This window comes from Lepisma saccharinum, chromosome 27, assembly GCF_977018435.1.
Source record: "Lepisma saccharinum chromosome 27, izLepSacc3.1, whole genome shotgun sequence".
Taxonomy (NCBI): domain Eukaryota; kingdom Metazoa; phylum Arthropoda; class Insecta; order Zygentoma; family Lepismatidae; genus Lepisma; species Lepisma saccharinum.
The window spans coordinates 42,890,288-42,911,390 of NC_139255.1; the positions used below are offsets into that span (position 1 = coordinate 42,890,288).

At 40.5% G+C, this 21,103-nt stretch overlaps 1 protein-coding gene across 2 annotated transcripts in view; it reads left to right on the plus strand.

The window, feature by feature from the left end:
- Sox15 (Sox box 15 transcription factor) overlaps nucleotides 1-21,103 on the plus strand; it is a 353,573-nt gene that overhangs the window by 47,240 nt on the left and 285,230 nt on the right. For both annotated transcript variants that reach the window (XM_083113437.1, XM_083113438.1), the window contains exon 2: nucleotides 2,182-2,590. In XM_083113437.1, coding sequence (XP_082969563.1) covers nucleotides 2,182-2,590 — 409 coding nt within the window. The remainder of the gene's footprint in view (nucleotides 1-2,181; nucleotides 2,591-21,103) is intronic.

Genomic DNA, 21,103 nt, shown 5'->3' on the forward strand with positions numbered 1-21,103 from the left:
TTGGTTAGCTTGTTGTCATGGGGGTATCTTGGGATGTAATTTTGAGGGGGCAGAATGCAACTGGACCTAATTTTGAGGGGGCAGAATCCAACGGCCTAATTTTGAGGGGGCAGAATCCAACTGGACCTAATTTTGAGGTTGCAGAATCCAACTGGACCTAATTTTGAGGGGGCAGAATCCAACTGACCTAATTTTGATTGGGCAGAATCCAACTGGATCTAATTTTGAGGGGGCGGAATCCAACTGGGCCTAATTTTGAGGGGACAGAATCCAACTGGACCTAATTTTGAGGGGGCAGAATCAAACTTGTATGACCGATGTACCAAATACCATTTACCATTACCATCGGTCTTTCTACGCACTCCCCCCCCCCCAAGATTTCATTTTTCTGCTCTCTGAGCAAAGGACAGCCGTCTCGAACGAACCAGCATTCTTTCCCATGAAGCCCTATACTTGGACCTAATTTTGATGGGATAGAAGAATCAATCCTGGGGCTTAACTTTGGGCGAAGAGACTCGAAAAGATTCCATCCCACAAAAACAGCGTCCAGTATTATTTGCTAAATAATTCATTACTTTCCTCCCCAGGTTCCATAACTTGTAAATTTTAATAAACCTGAAAATTTGGGGGGGGGCAAGTGCCCACCTTGCCCCCAACAAGTTACGCCGATGTTGTTGTTTTCGGAAGTGGGTTCACGTTGAGCAAGATATATGTAACAAAATGAAAATCACGTGACTACTGAGAGAGAGTTCCTTTCCGAGGACGTATTTTGGGAGGGGTCCTGACCCCCCCCCCATACATACTTTATACAAATTTTTGCGATCTTAACTACAAGTAAGCCAGATAATGATCTGCTGTTATATTTCTATTCTTTTACCATCTTTTTACCTATTCATGTAATAATAATACAATATTAATTAATTTATATATGTATTTAATTAATATTATTTTAATTTAATATAATTTTTCAATTATTTATTATTATTATTTTTACTATTGAGACACTTGGTCCCCCGAAATATACAGGGTGATTCAAGAAAATGCACTCTTCACCGTTTACATTTACTTCTTTGATTGAATTATATTGAACAAATTTACATGACAATGTTTTCACATGTTCTCCACATGTTTACCTGTCCCATGTAGCCTGTATACCAAGTGGTAAAGTTTTTTGCTTTAAGAAAATTTTCTGTTTCCCATACGATGTTAACATTTTTTTTCTTTGAATCGACCTATATTTCTAGATATGTGCCTGTTCCTTTCCAAAGTGTTAATTCCGGTGTCATTTTGCCTCAGCAGATGCTGAGGACATTTTGTATGTCGTCAACGAGAGAGACACATCTACAAAGCACTCGCTCTTAAGTTAAATATAGCGAAACTATCATTCTGATAAGCCAAGGTCCACGTAGATTACGGCATATTGGAAATCAGAAGTATTTAAACTACAACATGTAGCGTTATGCTCCGATTGTGCTTGAAGTTTTACTTAGCCTTTCATAACTTGTTTTGCATACCTGCCATTTCCCATAGCCTTTTATGAATTATTTTCCTGCACTGTTCCTTAGCCTTTCATGACCTGATTTATTTTCCTTGCATTTCCCATAGCCTTTCATGACTTATTTCGTTGCAATTTTCCATAGCCTTTCATGACTTATTTTCCTAGCATTTCTCAAAGCCTTTCATGACTTATTTTCCTAGCATTTCTCAAAGCCTTTCATGGCTTAATTTTCCTGGCATTTCTCAAAACCCTTTCATGACTTCATTTTCCTGTCATTTCCCATAGTCTTTAATTTCTTAAGTTCTTGCCATTTTCCATAACCTTTCATGACATTTTCGTGTAATTTCCAATAGCTTTTCATGACTTATTTCCCTGCCATTTCTCACAGTCTTTCATGACTTATTTTCGTGCTATTTTCCACAGCCTTTCAAGATTTAATTTTCTGCCATTTCCCATAGCCTTTCATGATATATATTTCTGCCATTTCCCATAGCCTTTCAAGATTTATTTCTGCCATTTCCCATAGACTTTCATGGTTTATTTTCCTGTCACTTTCCATAGATTTTCATGACTTGATTTTTGTGACTTTTCCGGTTTTATACTTTTCTGTGTGTGTGTGTGTGTGTGTGAAGATGAAGTATTATTTTTCCAATAGACACTAATCTGTTGATCTTTCCTTGCAGATGATGGAGGAATACAAGACTGAGATGCAGACCCACGGCTACAGTTCCATGAGCCCATCCCCGCACGCCATGGGCCTGCCCCCCTTGCACTACGGGCCGAGGTCATTCCACGACCTGGGCGCGGGGGGCGACCCCGTCCAGGTGAGCCAGATGCTGCCCAGCGTCCTACCGGGGCGGCTGGGCGAGGACTGCGCATGGGGCGGCTACCGGGAGCCCGGCGACCCTGGGGGGCGAGGCGGGAACCAGGTCAACCAGGTGGTGACGTCATCGGGAGGGGACAAAGGCCAGAAGAAGGAGCAGAGGATCCGGAGGCCCATGAATGCCTTCATGGTGTGGGCCAAGGTTGAGAGGAAGAAGCTCGCGGACGAGAATCCTGATCTTCACAATGCGGACCTCAGCAAGATGTTAGGTGAGTACCTGTCTGTCTTTTGTAGTCGCTGATCTTTGTCCGTGTATGTACCAGGTGGTTATAATTAAAGTGACGGTGTTCAGAGTGGCACAGCACGGGCTGTAATGAGAGTAGCAGTCTGAAACTTCGTAGATATGCTAATGAAGCAATGCGCTCGCGAATTATGCAAAAAAAAAAAAAAATCCAATTCTCGCCACCAGGGTAAAAAACGGCGCTGTAAGCAGTCAAAACGTGGAAATTTCCATAACTCTGACGTCAAAGTCGGTGAAATTGCCTAACCATTGTGTGAGCTCCCTGGTTGTTGTTGGTGACGCTTGTTGCTTTTTCCTTTAGTAATGTTCATGTAATTCGAATAGTGAAATTGTAGCGATATTTTATTACAACGAGTATTGTTTTCTGCGATTTATAGTGTTTTTCCTGTAACTATACCAAGTTTTGACTGCTTACAGCGCCATTTTTTACCCTGGTGGCGAGAATTGGAACTATTTTTTTTTCATAATTCGCGAGCGCATTGCTTCATTAGCATATCTACGAAGTTTCAGACTGCTACTCTCATTACAGCCCGTGCTATACCACTCTGAACACCGTCACTTTAATTATAACCACCTTGTACTTATTTGCCGATGCATTGTGGGATACATTGCAAACCACCTAGGTATCAAGGATGTGCCTCTGATTGCAAAAGTGGTCCTCTTCTACATTCCTACCTGTGTTCGTTCGTTATTTTTATCAGTAATTATCGGCAGTGTTTCAACCTTCTTAACTGAAAAATACCTACTTTCGTGTTCATTATGTCATCACAAACCATTGACGGATAGCCCCAAAAAACCATTCACGATAGCCCCACGAACCATTGACGGATAGCCCCAAAAACCATTCACGATAGCCCCACGAACCATTTCCGGCAAGTTTAGGTTTTGTTGGGTTAGGTTAGGTAAGCATAGTTCAAAAAAGAAAAAAAAATCGTAGAAAAAAGGCACGTTTGGAAACACTGGCGAGACCGCGTGACTTTCGACGCTTGCGCCATCTGCAGGCGCACAATGGAAACAACGGCACAATGTTGTCGCTTTACATAAAATGCAAGTTAGTTTCTAGTGCAGTGAACAGCTGAAGGAAACATCGTGTCCATACATACAGCAGATTAGAGATCCCCAATGCCTCTGGTTTGTTGGACATTCATCAAATCCGGAGCGAACGTGTCAGAAGCTCGAACTGAAGATGAAGATGATTGCCATCATCATTCAACCGTAACAGACCCTAAAATTTACAAACGAAGCTAACGACCTCGGCTCCAAAAGCTTATGCACAATGAATGAAACTTGATAATTTTTGCAAAACGGTCTCTGTTGGGTCTGAAGACCTCTGCAGCATAAAGACATGTTAACACCACGTCCCGAAGAAAGCAGGGGGGGAGGGGAGTTAAGGCGAAAAGGGGGGCACGTTTTACGATCGGCCATCACCTCTGAAATAACAGAGGTGTGCGCTTTCTGCACCGCCATTACGTAGGAAGGATGCCGAAAAGCAGGACATGAGAGACAAGGCGATGATAGTAAGGAGAATGAGAACGGAGCCGATGAAAGAGGAACAGCGTGGAGAATGGTAGGTTGGGTCTGCCAAGATTGCTGATATCACCAGAGGAGTTTTCATCCCAGCCTGCTGTTTAAAAATCAATATCCTCCAAGAATTTCAGGTGTTGCAGTCTTGAATTGTGCAGGACGTGTGAAGGCTGGCTGAGAATTATCTTATGTATGCAACTGTAAGGTTTTAGAAGAAGGGTTCAGATAGAAGCTTCCGTCTACAAAGGGATTCCCAGTGGCAAGACCTGGCCCTTTTAGCTATTTTCAACTTTTTGACAAATTTTCTAATTTTTTGGGTATTTTTTGTGGACGTGATTTTTTTTCTTCAAAACTTTTTTTGGGCAAAATTTCTAAGAAACTCCCCTTTCTCCATTTAAATTGGGAAAAAAATTAGAAATTTTGTCATAAATTTTAAGATTATATAAAAAAAACATGTTTGATAAAAAGGTCCTTCAATGACATTAAAAGGGGAAACAATGAACTGACTAATGTTATGCTTTTCTGTAATGGCTAATCGCGAAGGTGAGGGTGAATGTTGGGATGAAGTTACAGTCACATATGCAGACGACACAACGCGAGCTCCACAGAGGATTAAACTGACTGTGAGTCAAGACGCCAGAGCCTCGTTAGTCTGCAAAATACACTCCAGGGTGTACTATGTGGAAATCACGTTGACATATGGGTGTCTTCGGAAAGGGTCATTCCATGTGGGAAACAAGTAAATATTTGGCAAAAGTTTGTTCTAGGGTGATGAGCAGAGTTTGGAAGTTACTAGTTGGAGTTTTAACTTTACTTTAAACAGAGTTACTTTCGTGCAATTGAAGTAACGTTATCAATAGTTAATATACGATACTAAAATTGTTAACTTGAAAATGTTTGCAGCAAGAGCTAAATTTGGCAACTCTCTTTCCAACTGTGTGTCTTCTCTTTATGCTAAGGTGAAGGATGCTTTTGCGTCGGTATTTGAGTTCAATCCTCATCGTCGCGATTATCCATAAGTGGTAAGAAGCTGCGCAAAAATAACAATACGTTCTCGATCTTAGCACGGCGACTCGCTCCATTGCCGTTTCGTTATGTCCATTCATCCACAATAATGTCTAATGTGATTGAGTATTGTTGGGGAAACAATGAGAATATCTGACAGAAAAATTTGCACAAATATTTACCCCCGCTAGTGCACACTTGATAAACTTGCAAAAATGCACCAAGAAAGATTACTATCCTTTCCCTGAACACCCGGAGGTCCAGACTTGCACTTGCATTGCGAATTATCTCCCCATAAAATGGCACAGCCAATTCTTCATGTTTGTTTAATAAGCATGAGCCAAGGGATGAGAGGGGGGGCAACGGCCCTCCGGGAAGTCTGCACAATTATCTTGGTAGCCGACTTATCCTGCGAGAGTATGCACGCAGTTTTGCCGTGCGAAGGCATTCTGCAATGAGCCTTTAACTTGTGATCTTCGGGGCCGACGTAATTGGTCGGGAATAAGTGGTGTTTTCTTGCCTTCATTCTCCGCAGACGTTTTTATAGTTTCCGTAAAGGGAGCACGGGAACAGTGTTGCCAGCAGTCTTAATTTTTTTCATGTTTTCGTCTGTATGGTAATTGTGACTGGATCTAGAGTTTAAAGTGGGAACCGAACACTATGTTCCTCCACCGGGTATCAAAGCCGGGACTCCTTGATTACAAGGCGACGACGTTACCACTACGCCATCGTTGTTTGCTCATCGTTGTATCATTTTCGATACGTGCTCAGAACAACGGCTTGAGAGCAGCAAAAAGCCGTGCCGTTTCAGAGATGCTGGTACCAAGGTGCCGTGTCGTTTCAGAGATGCTGGTACCAAGGTGCCGTGCCATCACAATGTGACTATCAAACTGGGTGAGGATCCGCCGCTTTTTCCATTCTGACACCGGATACACTACTAACAACAACGAGCCTGTAGATCTGTCCAATATATACCGTGCTCCCAGCGTGTCAAGTGTTACTCTCCGCGCCCCAGGTGAGTTAAATGTTCCCGGGTCGGTGTGGTCATAATGTAATGACTCATCAGTGTAATCCTCTATGGAAATGTTGTGTGCTGGCCATGTGTGTTTGTGATTATCCCTTCATCCAATTCATCTTACACTATTCATCATCATTTTCGCAATTAGCCAAAAGTGGTAGAAACATGAAGTAAAGTCCATCAAATCAAAGTCATGTTTTTGTCAAAAGATCTTTTGAATAATCAGGTCTTCAAGCTTTGTATTGTATTTGCTTTGTTTTCACATAAATTTTCTGCCACGTTTGGGAAATCGCGATGATGATGATGAGTGATGATGAAATTGATGACATCATCAAGCCAGGAGTGACATCGACAGACATCTTCCGAGCATAATGTTGCACGTCCTGTTATATGCGTTTGCAGCAGATAAAAACCCATTACGTGTTATTTATTTTGGTGTAGATGTCTTTTTCACTCCATGAGTCGGTCATTGCCTTGGTTGGTCACACAAATTGTCAATAGTGAAGCAAAATTTTGTCGTTTTGTGACAGGTAAAATAAATGTCACTGGCAACCCTGAATCCATGCCGTATGCATACATACAGGATGTAGCGCCTAAACAAGTTCTTGACTAGGGATGGACAATATCAGAAATTTGATATCTTCAAGACGATACGATATTTTTCACGATATATATCACCAAATATCGTGAGGATATATCGCTAAAATATCGTGACGATATATCGCCAACACGATATACATCAGAACAGCGGCACGAGAGTAGCTAAAAGCCACGCCGTTTCAGAGATGCTGGTACCAAGGTGCCGTGTCGTTTCAGAGATGCTGGTACCAAGGTGCCGTGCCATCACAATTTGACTATCAAAATGGGTGAGGATCCGATCGAATTGGAAATAAATTAATGCCGGTATGCTCGTGTGCACAGACCTGTCTCTTGATAACAATCCCTTTTCTTTAATAATACACCAATTCTCATTCTCTCTCTTTTATCACAACACTTCAGAAGTTTCTAAGACAGAGTCACGGACGTGTTATGTTTTAGTAAATAGATAATTATAAACAAATAAATAAATACACTAATTAGTAAGTTTACTAAGTAAATTTTTAAAAATTTTCTGCCGGTGTGCTTTTTGGCATCTGAATTTACTACCGGTATGCCGTACGATACACATCGCTAAACTATCGTGACGATATATCGTCTAGTTGATATCGCCTGGACGATATTTTTTTAATATCACACAACACTAGTCTTAACCAGGCCTTCCCTATGGTGCAGCGGTAGCGTGGTCGCCTTGTAATCAAGGGGTCCCGGGTTCGATACACATACAGCGGTTCGGATCCCACTTTAAACTGTAGGTCCAGTCCCGATTAGCCTTACTATGCATAAAGTGGACTTAAAAAAACAGCAACTCAACAAGCAGGGTGGCTACTCACCGGGAATTCCTTGAATTCAGGGGATTATGCGTGAATTTCTCCGTAGACGTGAAAAATTGCAATTTTTATTAATCCAAATGAATTCATACATTTACAAATGACCCAAGGCAATTTTTTTCCAAAGTTGTGCTTTTATTTTTATCGAGGAAGGAACACAAACGAAAGCTGCGTGAAAAACAAGACAGAATTCTATCAATCCGTTCATTCTGTTGAGAGTCCTTTGCAGAACAATCTATCTGTCAGGCAGGAGATTATTGCAAGTTGACATCTAGAAGTTGATTAGTTAAATTTGAGTTTGAAATTATTATGCAACTGACATTTTTTCTAGATTAGTGTATCCCATAACACTTGTGACTTGTGTTTGTAGATATATTTCGAATCTGAGTATGTGAAATGGCAAATGTAAACGTTGCATCTTAAATTGAATATTTTAAATATAATATATATACCGTTTAATTGAATTGAATTAGAATTTTTGGATACATTGAAATCACACAGACTGTAAATATAGTAGCCGGACCCTGTGGCCGAGTTGTTAGCTCGTCGCGCTGCAACTCTGGGGGTCCCGGGTTCGAATCCCACTCGGGCTTGGATGTTTGTGTTCGTCCGAATAATGAGAAACAATGATAAAGTGGAAGTTGACATGTGTGAAAGTGTACGAATGTGTGAATGACGGTGGATACTGCCGAATAGGGGTATCCCTTTGTTAAAAAAAAAAAAAGTGGTTAGCATATCGAGCTGCGATGCCAAGGGTCCCGGGTTCGAATCCCGCTCGGGCTTGGTTGTTTGTGAATGTCCATTCATCAATTTCATCACTCATCCCCATCTTCGCAAATTAGCCAAGAGGCACAAAACGCGAAGTAAAATAAACTAAATCAATCAATCAAACCAACTTTCTCCTTTGTCGTTAAAAGTGTCTTAGTGTGATGGCCTTAGGTGAAACACGTCTGTTAGTGCCACGCACAGCAACAGTGTTGCCAGTGTCTCTTGTAATATTGTGAAAACCGATTTTTGGAACAGCCCATTCATTCCCTTGTGCAATGTTTTTTAAACTTCGTCAAAGTTCTTTTTCTGTCAAATTCAATAGATGGCCATCCAAATTGTTCGTTGGTATTGTGAAATGTTGCAATAATTTACCTCACTGAGTTCTGTGCATCAATACACACAATTTACAAGTTCTTACATGTTTATCTCTCTCAATTTTCCCAATATACAGGGCATTCTCTTGGCAGAAAGCGTTTCTTCTAATTTCGTTTCGCTATTCCGTTATACGGTCGTAAACACCGGGTTGCGTTGTAACGAACCTGAGAGTTTAAGATTTTATATTTATAAGAAGTTACGATTTTTAAAATGTTTGTTATTTCAAATAATGTGCAAGTTGTCACAGATAATTATAGTTAGACTGATACAGTTGTAGTTGGAACTTTTATGTATGTTTATAAATACGTCAAAATCTGTTCGTGTTGACGTCACTTTCTAATCTCAGCCGAGGAAATGAACTAACCTGAATGTTTCTCACCTGACGACAGACTGAGATTGAAAAACAGGTGAAGGTGAAGATCAATAGGAACTTGGAAACGGAGAGAATTGAAGTATAGTTTTTGGTTTTCCGAGTTTTCTTCTTGCCGATAAGTTGAAAGTAAACAATTAATTATGTTCTTTGACTTTCGCTTTATGTGAGGGAATATACCAACGTTAGTAGTGAATGTTCTAGTGTTGTACTGGTAAGTGATTATGAAATATACGCGTTTATAAAACTGCGTTTTAACTTTGAAAACAGTGTTGTGTTTCTTTTCTACCCAGCAAGCCCTGTTGATTTGCAGATTCTCATGTTCCCGACTAAAGGAGTAGCGGACTAACTTTGTGATGACTGGTGTCCAACCGGGGGACGTTGCATAGTTATTTTGGCACACCAACGCGGGGCTCGAGTGCATAGTTATTTTGGTACAATCGTGGGGCTTGAGTGCAAAGTTATTTTAGCAATTAAAACGTAATACCCGATTTAGTGAAAACTGAAAGTGCTCGTGCATAGAATTCACGAAGGTGATAGTGAAAGTCCTTGGAATTCACGAAGGTAAAAGTGTGATAGTGAAGAGAAGGTATTAACTGGTAAGAGCCATAGACGGTGTAGTAGAATGGAGAAAGACGCGACAGGAATGAATCTGCGAAGCAGAGGAAGAACGACAATGGATGCAGAAACCAAGTTTGGATGCTGTGATGATCTTACCAATGACAGGGAATTCTTCCAGTGTTGCCAATGTTTGCAGAGGTTTCATAGTAGTTGTGATGGGCAGGAAGTAACGTTGGCATCAAATAAAGAGATGCGATGCACATCATGCTTGTCAGCACCAGAACCAGAACTGAGCGTTCCTACCAAACCCTCATCAGATCACTGGCTACTTGATTGGTTGATGAAAGATAAAGCAGAGCGAAAACAGAAAGAAAAGGAGGATGAAGAGCGTAGACAGAAGGATGAGGAGCGTAGACAGAAGGATGAGGAGCGGAGACAGAAGGAAAGAATAGAGGAGGAGAAACAGCGTAAGAAAGAGATGGCTCAGATAGAGAAAGTTCGAAAGAAGGAGATGATGGATTTTAAACTCATGGTTGAGTCTATAGAAGAAAAGAGAAGGAAAGAGAAAGAAGAGGAAGAGGAAAGGAGAAAGAAGGAAAAAGAAGAGGAAGAAGAAAAGAGAAGGAAAGAGAAACAGGATGAAGAAGAAAAGAGAAGGAAAGAGAAAGAGGAGGAAGAGGAAAGGAGAAAGAAGGAAAAAGAAGAGGAAGAAGAAAAGAGAAGGAAAGAGAAAGAAGAGGAAGAGAAAAGGAGAAAGAAGGAAAAAGAAGAGGAAGAAGAAAAGAGAAGAAAAGAGAAAGAGGAGGAAGAGGAAAGGAGAAGAAAGGAAAAAGAAGAGGAAGAAGAAAAGAAAAGGAAAGAGAAAGAGGAGGAAGAGAGAAAGAGAAAAGAAGACTTAGATATTTTCCGTGCATTGATTGAAAACCAGGAAGAAAGGAGGATACAGGAAGATATAAAACTAAGGTCAGAGTTACAGGCTCTATTCTCTCAACATAAACTTGAACAGGTACAGAGCATCAGAGGAGAGATAGAAAAGCTTAGTAGTAAAGTCACTGAAAAGGTGGACGAAAGGGTAAAGGAAATTGTGGAAGAGCAGCTAGAGTTCTTAACAGTTCGGCAAGGACGGATAGAGAAGGAACAGGATCAATTGAAGAAGAATATGGAAACCTGTCTTGAAATTGTCCAGTCTGGAAGAGAATCTGAATGTGACCCTCCAGAGAGAGTTCAAGAATTAAAGAGTTCTGTAGAGTCTATTAATGTAGCACTAAAAACCTTTGGTGAACGAACAGAACTCATAGAAAATATAGTGCAAGAACAGAAAGTTGAAATAAAGGAAGCTGGAGAAAAGGTTAATTTTCTCCATGAGAAGGCTAAAAAGATGGAAGTATCTCTTCGCCAAGAAATTCAGGAACAGACAGTTACAATTATAAGTAGGGTCAGTGAACTGCAGGAAAAGATCCATAATTTACAGATTCGACCAGTAACCTCTTCCGATATACTGCCTGATCCAATCCGAGGACTGAACCCAGAAGCTATTTCCTATGAACCTCCTGTTGTACTTCCAAACCCATTCTTCCCCGGTAATACCACAACTTCTGATAGATGCAAGAGGCCTAGAGAAAAGGATAGTAATGACAGTTTTTCTCCTCGACGAAGAACAGAGTTTAAGATGCCCAGAATGGCTGATATCGCGAACATTCCTAAGTTTAAAGGCGATATCGAAGCTCAATCTGCCGAAAGATATCTGCGTGAATTAAATGTCAGTTTCGACTTAATGCAAGTGCCAGAGCACTATAGATTGGAATTATTACCTCGGGTTTTCACCGGCAAGGCTGAGCATTGGTTAGCTGGTAATATGCACAACTTTGTGAATTATGCTGATTTCTGCGCACGCTTTAAGGATGAATTTGCATCAGAAAAGGCAAAACAAAGACAACTAGCGGCTGTGAGGAACCGAAGGTATTCTCGCCTGGTCCACGACAACTTAGAGAGTTTTGCCTGGAGTGTCTACGCTGCGTACAGAAACCTAGCTGACAATTTTAATGAGAGCGAAGTTCTTAATTTGATCATTGGACAGTTGCCGTATCGCATTCGGAATCTTTGTCTGGCGCACGCTCCACGAAGTGTGGATGAACTGACACATTTCTTAAAAGACTTCGATATTTATGATGACCCTGATGCCTGGAAGAATAAAGACGACTCCAAGAATAAAGAGGCTGCAGACAATAAAAGTTTTAAGATCCGGAATATCCAGACGAATTCAGAGAGTCGAGGAGGAAATTTCTCACGACCTCGAAGATTCAACAGAGGATTAGGTAGGAGAGGTTTCAACCAAGAACAAAACCAAAGACAGAGCAATTTCTACAGACCTCGTCCAGAACAAGAGCTTAATTCTCCAGACAGATGGCGTTACGAAGAACGACGTAGCCGTAGTCCGCTCAGACGGTACTCTCCACGACGTAGAGGTGACAATTGTGGTTCTTTCTCCCCAAGACATGACGTTGCCTCTGAGCAGGAAGAAGCAGTGGAGACTACTAGAGAGTTTCTGCACAACCAGCGATCTCAATCATGTCAAACAAACGTCGACCTTTTCTAAGTGTCTCCTCTTCGTTTAGGCAAGTGAACTCGACGGAACGTAAAATACAAGGATAATATGTAAATTCTTTTTGCTGACCGAAAATGTATCTTCAGACAGTCAAGTGAAAAAAAAAATCCATATGTGAAACTGGTGTACCTATTTTCCAGAAGACTCAAGAAGAGAGTGTTAGATGGTAGACAAGTAGAACTGGAAATCGGTGGTCTGAATTTTAGCACCAAAGGATTCATTTAAGAAGGTTTTGGTTCTGACTTCCTCTGGCGAATGCTTTTTCCTGCACCAGGCAGAAATAAGTATTAAGAAAAATGCAGTTGATGTGTTGTTTGTTACCACTCCTGTTCAAATGAAGGAGGATTTTCCAGATATATATTTAGTGCGGTACATCCGAAAGGTCCAAGATGAGGATAGAATCGGGATGTATAAATCCGTAGACCTCTCAGAGAAGATTCATATAGTAAATATTTGGATTGATTCCTATAAGCAGGAGTTATTATATTGCTGGTGTGGAATTTAAAGGCATTATTCTAGAAGCACAGAAGCAAGAAGAGTGTTGAGTTTGAAGTGCTATGGAAAAGTACTGATTCAGTTCATTGCTTATCAAAACCTATACAGTTTTCTACAAAGTCTTTCTGGAGAAGAAAATAAATATATGGAATCAATCATTGCCTGAATTCACTGCTTATTGGCTGATTAACTATCCTAGATTACATTCTGTTTTGGATACTGTAAACTACGTCCCTTCTGAGCTCTTGTCAAATGAAGAGAAGCCAAGATTGAGTCATTCAATTGTGCAGATAAACTCTATATTTTAATGTTCTTTATATACTCAAAATTTTTTCAGAATTTGTCAATTACAATTTCTTCAAAAATTTTCCCCAGACGAGGGGCAATTGTAACGAACCTGAGAGTTTAAGATTTTATATTTATAAGAAGTTACGATTTTTAAAATGTTTGTTATTTCAAATAATGTGCAAGTTGTCACAGATAATTATAGTTAGACTGATACAGTTGTAGTTGGAACTTTTATGTATGTTTATAAATACGTCAAAATCTGTTCGTGTTGACGTCACTTTCTAATCTCAGCCGAGGAAATGAACTAACCTGAATGTTTCTCACCTGACGACAGACTGAGATTGAAAAACAGGTGAAGGTGAAGATCAATAGGAACTTGGAAACGGAGAGAATTGAAGTATAGTTTTTGGTTTTCCGAGTTTTCTTCTTGCCGATAAGTTGAAAGTAAACAATTAATTATGTTCTTTGACTTTCGCTTTATGTGAGGGAATATACCAACGTTAGTAGTGAATGTTCTAGTGTTGTACTGGTAAGTGATTATGAAATATACGCGTTTATAAAACTGCGTTTTAACTTTGAAAACAGTGTTGTGTTTCTTTTCTACCCAGCAAGCCCTGTTGATTTGCAGATTCTCATGTTCCCGACTAAAGGAGTAGCGGACTAACTTTGTGATGACTGGTGTCCAACCGGGGGACGTTGCAGCGTGACTTTTCGGACACTCTGTAGTATATGTGTGGGTGGTGAGAGGCGGTAATACTTAAGGTTGAAATAGAGAAAACATGTTCTTGTAGCATTCAATTTTTGGAAAGTTCTCCTTGAAAATAGGAAATTATACTTGAATGTTATCATGGTCCTAGATTGGCCACCCTGACTAGTGTTAACCAGCAAAATGTTATTGAGAAAAGAGCGCTACCGAGGGCGGCGGCGGGTTCTTGGCATTCCACCGATAATATCGAGGCGCTGGCAACAAGCGATCGAACAGGGGGTGAAAGGAACAGTCGACCAGAGTGGACTCCTTCTTTTATGGCATTGGCCGCGTTGCCTTTGCAATTCATTTATGCGTCCGTGATTAAGTCTGTTTCCAGAGCGCTCTTCTGGAGCACGGAGCACCGGAGTATTGCATTCTGGGAGGGGTAATGGCAAGGTAAGGGGCCCTGACTTTACGCGCCGATAAAACTTCTTTTTCTTTCTTCTCGCAAGCCGAGAAGGGGACCTGTTGCCGTCTCGAATTTCAGGGTGAGTTGTTCCCGCTCTGCTGTCTGACGTGGCTCTTGAGACGAGATTGTACAAATCGAGACGAGACGAGACCCAGGACGAGACAGATCTCTGTAAAATCGAGACGTCCGGTCTCGATATTGAAACAAATACCCCAACCAAATTTACTTTACTGTGTGACATATCAAACGGGTTATTTGTAGATGAGTCGTATATTTTTTTATATCAATTTCAAAGTCAATTAATCAGTGACAATTGTGAACGTGTGCTGGGGTATATTCAAGATAAAATCAGTGTTGTTAAAGGTTCAGAAATTTGAAACAAATTCTATTCCGGTCCAGGAGAGAAAATCAGCAAGCTTATAGTGTAACCCACGAGTTTGTGCCGCGATCGACGAGCAGAAACTAAACGTGTAACTGTTTAAACAATTGTTACTCATTGTTTGCTACATTGTTACTCTTTCCTTTCATTCTGTTTATAGTCCTTGAGAAAGATACGTGTGAAATCTGTGGAAACGTTAAGTAATTTAAAAGTTTGCTCACTACACGTACATTTTTATTGATGTTAGTGCTGTGTGTACACAGTCTACATATATGAAATACAACGTAATTTTTCATGATTGTTAACCTTTAAGTGGGTATGTGGGGTGGCCACAACACCCTAGGTCTAAAAATGGTTAAAAAAAAGTTTTATAAGTTGGCAACACTGTTCATCTTACCGTTACGTTCATGTTGTTTACTCCTTGAGGGGTAGGTCTTTTAGTTGCTTGATTGTTGTGCGCTGGTCCACAATAACAAAAGAACTCCGCGTTCTGGGGTGTTTTCAGCACCCCACCTACCTACTTGCGTATTGTTTTAAACTTTATTTTGCTCGAGTGTTGCAATACTTGTGGCTTTTGTTTTCTTGGAAATGGAATACAAGAAAGAACAGGAACGTGTCAAAAAGCTATTAGAGTTATTGGACGTAGTTAGTAGTTTAAATGCTTTTGCAGATCCTTATGTGACAAGTTTTCTTTAGGTGCACTGTAGTGATATTCAAAAATTATAGGCCTGTATCTGTTTTCTATATTTTTTGTAGCCTCAAATTCATGTTCATGTGTTACCATTCAATTAGTAATGATTAAATATAAATCCTCGTACATTTGTTTAATACATATGCCTCTTTTCAGTAACTATTGTGTATTCTGATTGGAAGGAAAAGTAAAAAAATATAATAAAATAAGGAATTGTCTCTAAAAAATAGAAGGAAAAGGAAAATTATAAAAATGTCCTTAAAAAGTTTCAAATTTAGTTATTCTCATTATTCACAATCTTACAACCGTACAAATAATGTAAAATTACACATATTACAATTATAATTGTTAGAATATAACTGTAAGTGTATTTTTTTGTGGGGTGTCGTAAGCACCCCACTACCCACTTGTGTACAATTTGGCCACCTACCTACTTAAAGGTTAAGTGCCAAAATGTTAGTTTTTGTTTGCGATTAACTGAATATTGTTGCAATGAAACAAACTTTACTACTAAAAATAATCTCCCAATCACATCCTTAAGGCAACAATTATTCTGACCACAACATAAATACCTGCCATTGGACCAGTATACCATGTCATTATACAGAGGCAATGATTGGTTGAATGGTATTGTTGAGAACGTATCTATTATTAGTAAGAAATCTGATACGGCTCTTTTGATGTTTTCTCCGACGGCCGTTGCGCAAACACTCGCCGCTTGGCGGGCGGGCCCAACGTCGGTGTCCCCACACACAGTTGTACGACTCGCAGATGTTGTCCTAGCAAGTATATGCAGTTTTGCAAATGTCTAGATCGCGAATTTGTTTGAAGATTTCCCTTCTGTTGTCTATAAGTCCAAGTACAATAACCACATGAATGCATGGAATAAAATAAAGCATTATTTAAAATTGATGCGAACAATTTTATAGTTTGGATTTACTTAAAAGAGGGGTGGGACCGTTATTTGTGTTTTGGTAAAATTGCTGATATTAACGTCACAATAGTACAAGATTCTGTCATGTTGTTACTATTTGTATGGATATGAACACACAATTGTCATGTTTTAGTTTGTAAATGAAATGTTTAAATACGCGTACGACGTCTTGAGACCCGGGTTCGAATCCCGGCCTACGCATGTGTGTTATTTGGGAGTGCCCCTTCACCAATTTGATCATTATCATCACTCAACTTCGCGATTAGCCAGAAGTGACAGAAAAGTGAAGTAAAATAAACCAAATTCCTTCTTTGAAGCAAAACCTGGTCGCGCTGATAACGTCGTCGCTTTGTAATCAAGGGGTCTCATGTTCGATATCCGGTGACGGCTCATAGCGACTTGGATTCCACCTTAAACTGTAGGTCCAGTCCATATTTGCCTATCTGTGATTAAAGAACTTAAAAAAAATATGGTGCCACGATACCAGCAAAGCTGAAATAGCAAGAAGGGCCATGTGTAAATCTAGGCTCATAGGTTTTCAGCTGTATTATTTGAGAAATTCGTATCCTTTAAATATTAGATAAAAACAGAACCGGCCCGGGTGGGAGGGGGGAGGGCCTCTGGTCCGAGGCCACGCACCAGATTATTTTTCGTTACAAAGTGGCAAAACTCAAGATATTGACTCTTTATGAATAGGTAGGCCAATCGGGATTGGGCCTATAGCTTTAAAGTGGGATCCGAACCACCATGTGGCTCCACCGGGTATCGAACGACGTTACCACTAGGCCATCGATGAGACCTTATTTTTATAATGAGCAAAGACAATTTTGTAATAAATATAATGAACAAAGTATCAGTGACACATTGGAAATGAAAATCTGTTGTTAACCGACTTTGATTTTTAATCTTCAACGTGTCATTGCCCTTAAGTAATAATACGAAATATATAAATTAATTGTTTATTAACTGTAACAATATTTATACTCTGATTATACAGGACAGCTGTACTGTCAGACGAAATAATCTCTTTCTTAAAACCTCTGAAAATGTTAGTTATTGGCCCCGCTTTTGTTTTATACCCCTGGATCAAAGGTTCATTAATGATACGAATGGCAATCCGTTCAAACAACTCCATCTCTTATCGAAAAGTTACAACAAAATTGCTCGTAGCACAACCTTAAGTACTTTTTTTTGTGTATTGAAAGAAAAATGTCTCAAACGCCAAAAATCGCAAGATTCCTCGACACTATTTACCTAAGTGCAAGTAAATTTATTTACACAGAGATAACACATAAAGAAAAAAAAGACAAGCACAACTCACCCACGTATATAATATAAAGGTCAATCTCCGTTCACAATAGGAGCTCGCGCCGGGCGGGGAACCCATTGTTCCAGGGACAGTAAAACAATGCCGACCTTCAGGTACTTCATTAAACACCGAAGTTCGTCTGCGTCTAACTGTAAACTATCGCCCCCTTCCAGTTTGCTGGTGACGTGTTCTACAAAGTATCCACAGAACGGAATAACTTTGAGAAAAACAAGAATTTTGTAAATAAACAATAGATCAACAGATAGCGCTAGTGGTCTCGTACATTCCTAGGAAAGCAGCTTAAGTAAATGCGTTACAATAACCGTGCTGAAAAGTAACTTAGTTGCACTTTCCGTTACTTCGAAAAGAAGTGTAAGTTGCTTGTACACTCCTGTTCAGATAAAGTGGCATGTTCTTCAAGTGTGTCACTTTATGCTAACAGGAGTGTACATTTATTTTATGTCAGATAAGATATAACTTTTGTACATGTTTCATATCCAGAATTCCAAATGTACTTTTGTTGAATCATTTGACAGTTAAACACGTAATTTTGGTTTCTTTATGAAATAAATGCGTCTTATCTTGTGAATTGATGCATTTTTAGTGCGTCTCACACAGAATATCAGTTGATGAAAGTTCCCTTTTTGTGCATCTTTGTATGTAATTGGATGCATGAAAAGTTCGTCATTATCAGTTTGTATGCACGTCTTACTGGATTCAACACATGTGTGTCAATTGACACGTTTCGGGTTGTTTGTGCACAAGAACTACATTCGTAGCAAATGATTTGGTTTAATTTGCTTCGTTTTTCTTCCAATTTTGCCTCATCGCGATTTGTCTCGATAGAGGGCAGGAGTGAGGAGGGGAAATAAGTTCCATCTCAACTTATCTAATGAGGCGGTTCTGACGTAGAAAGGACTTGAGAGTTATTGAGATATGGTGGTTGAAGAGCAAGCGATTTCGGTTCTATGCTTGAATTTATTCTTCTCAACTCCGAGGCCGAAGAAAATGTGCAAGCACTTGCAGAAGATGTTTGAAGATTTGACTTGATATAGTGTGGTGTGCAGTCTGCAGAGCAGTCATTGTGAATCTTGTTTGATTTTAGTTTAGCGTACCAGCTATGTATACAGGGTGTCTCAAAAGTAATATCGCAAACTAACACAGGTGAAAGTACACGATAATAGAAGCAAAAATGTCTCAGTAAACATGGATCTGCAAACGAGCCGTTCTCGAGATAATCGAGAATGTGTGATTACAAGCCGCCACTGACTTCCTTGTTTGTAAACGTCGTCCGAGTTGGTAAAATGCTAATAATGTGTGCGAATGTGTGGATACAAGCCATACGACCTCTCGGAAATGTTCTGTTCGATTACAACGCCACCTCTCGGAAATGTTCTGTTTTGTAAACAAAGAGCAAACCTCGGACCGCGCAAGGAGTAAAGCAATCTGTGTTTACAAAATGCAATCAATGACGGCTTGCAACACACATTTGCACACATTATTATCATTTTACCAACTAGGTCGACGTTTACAAACAATGAAATCAGTTGCGGCTTGTAACCACACATTCGCGATTATCTCGAAAACGGCTCGTTTGCAGACCCATGTTTACTGAGACTTTTTTGCTTCTATTATCGTGTACTTTCACCTGTGTCAGTTTGTGCTATTACTTATGAGACACCCTGTATTTGTAAAGTTCACAGTAAATTGCCGATTGCAACTTACACCCTATTCTGATTGGTTGACTTCGTTTATTTCACTTCGTTTTTTTGCCACTTTTTATTAATCGCGGCGATTAGGATGAGTGATGATGTGGTGACATCATGCACAGGCCAGGACCCCCGGCGTCGTAACGCGCTCTGATAATCACACAGTAATAGTGGTAATTTGGCGTATTCGTAACGCCTAGGTATGATGTCCAGTGGAGGCACATAGTGCTTCAGATCCCACTTTAAACTTCCAGCCTCGATTAGCCTTCCTGTGCATAATGTTGACTTGAAAACAAACTCAACAACAACAGCTTTTGCCAAATTACCATGTTGAGGTTCAAGGATAATTCGGGCAAAGTTGATGAAGGGACACTCCGGATTTGAACCTGAAACCTTCGGTGGCAAGGTTGAGAGTCAGATCAACATGCTCAGCCATGTGGCTACAGTATTATCACTAGTTCTCCCCCTCAATATCGTTTGCACTTTTTATCCAGAATTAATGTACGTAAGATCCCAGAATCAATATTTGGGCTGCTACTGCTTCTTCTTCATCATCCCTGTGCCCTCCTTCCTCGTAACTAACTCCACTAGCCTCTCAGTTTTAGACTGTTTTTCATTGAAAAAAGAATATGTAATTTTGTCTCGTCCTCCCCACGCATCGGCCATTTTGTGTTTAAATTGCGTCCATCCCCCAGTCTGAACCATGCACATGCTGACCCCATGTAGTTCGCTACAATTTTTGACACCATGTGCAGTGCAGGTGTACCCCAGTGTCAGACTTGTGCAAGGAATTCGTGTTCAACCAAGACGCTGAAGTAAAGAAAATGCCTGTCTGCTGCGCCATATGCTTGGTTAGCACAGGACCGGTGCAGACAGCAAATACACTCCTTGAGACCAAATCGACGAATCAGAGAGCTCGGAGTACTGGAAGTAGACGACTAGACACAGGAGTGCAATGAGAAAGAAGTGCAGAGAACTTGAAGGGGCTAACGATTCAGTGAGTGGAGGCATAGTTTTTTCGAAGCACCCTGTATATTTGAAATCCTGATTCGAATGCCGCTTTAACTCAAAGAAAGTTCCGAAAGACCAGTTTCCCTCTGACAAGTCGACTTGGAGCCCAGTAGATCCTCCCCTCAAACCTTCCCCACCAATTGGCAGTACTTGTCAAGTCCACGTGGAGTAAATGTGATGTTGCCAACTCAGTTTCTTTAGAGATTTCATAACGTGAGTTTGCGGTTATTTTAACTAGGTTGTGTTATTATGTTGTGCTATTTTATTTTATACAATGGGTCAGGCGTAGGGATGTGGCTACCCCATCGCTCAGTGGCTTGTTCACTACAGTTAGGCAACCAACCGAGTGAAATGGTATGTTGGGATTTACAGAGCTGTCCTGTCATGGCTCTATGAACGTCCCACAATTGGCAGAGGTGGCTTATGGTTGGTGGACTACCATGTGGTCCTCCCAGCTAGATCTGAGGGATCCGCTGATCAACGGTAGGTGCGGTCCTCCATTCATATTGGGGGCTAGGCGTAGAGCTGACAACTCTGCACTGTAAAAAAATGATGTCAAGAAACAGTAACATGTGGCCATGGATGTTCCTGAGGTAAAATCTTCCCCAGGATATGGACAGATGGAAGGCTGGTGTTGCTGCAGCCATAAACCTTCGGGTTCAAGAAGGCTAGATTGGTTGATTTTGTGTTTTAAGTCCACTTTATGCACAGTAAGGCTAATCGGGACTGTACCTACAGCTTAAAGTGGGATCAGAACCATGATGGGTCTCCACTGGGTATCGAACCCGGGACCCCTTGTTTACAATGACGCTACCACTGCGCTAGGGAGGCTCAAGAAGGCTAGAGAGTTAGTTA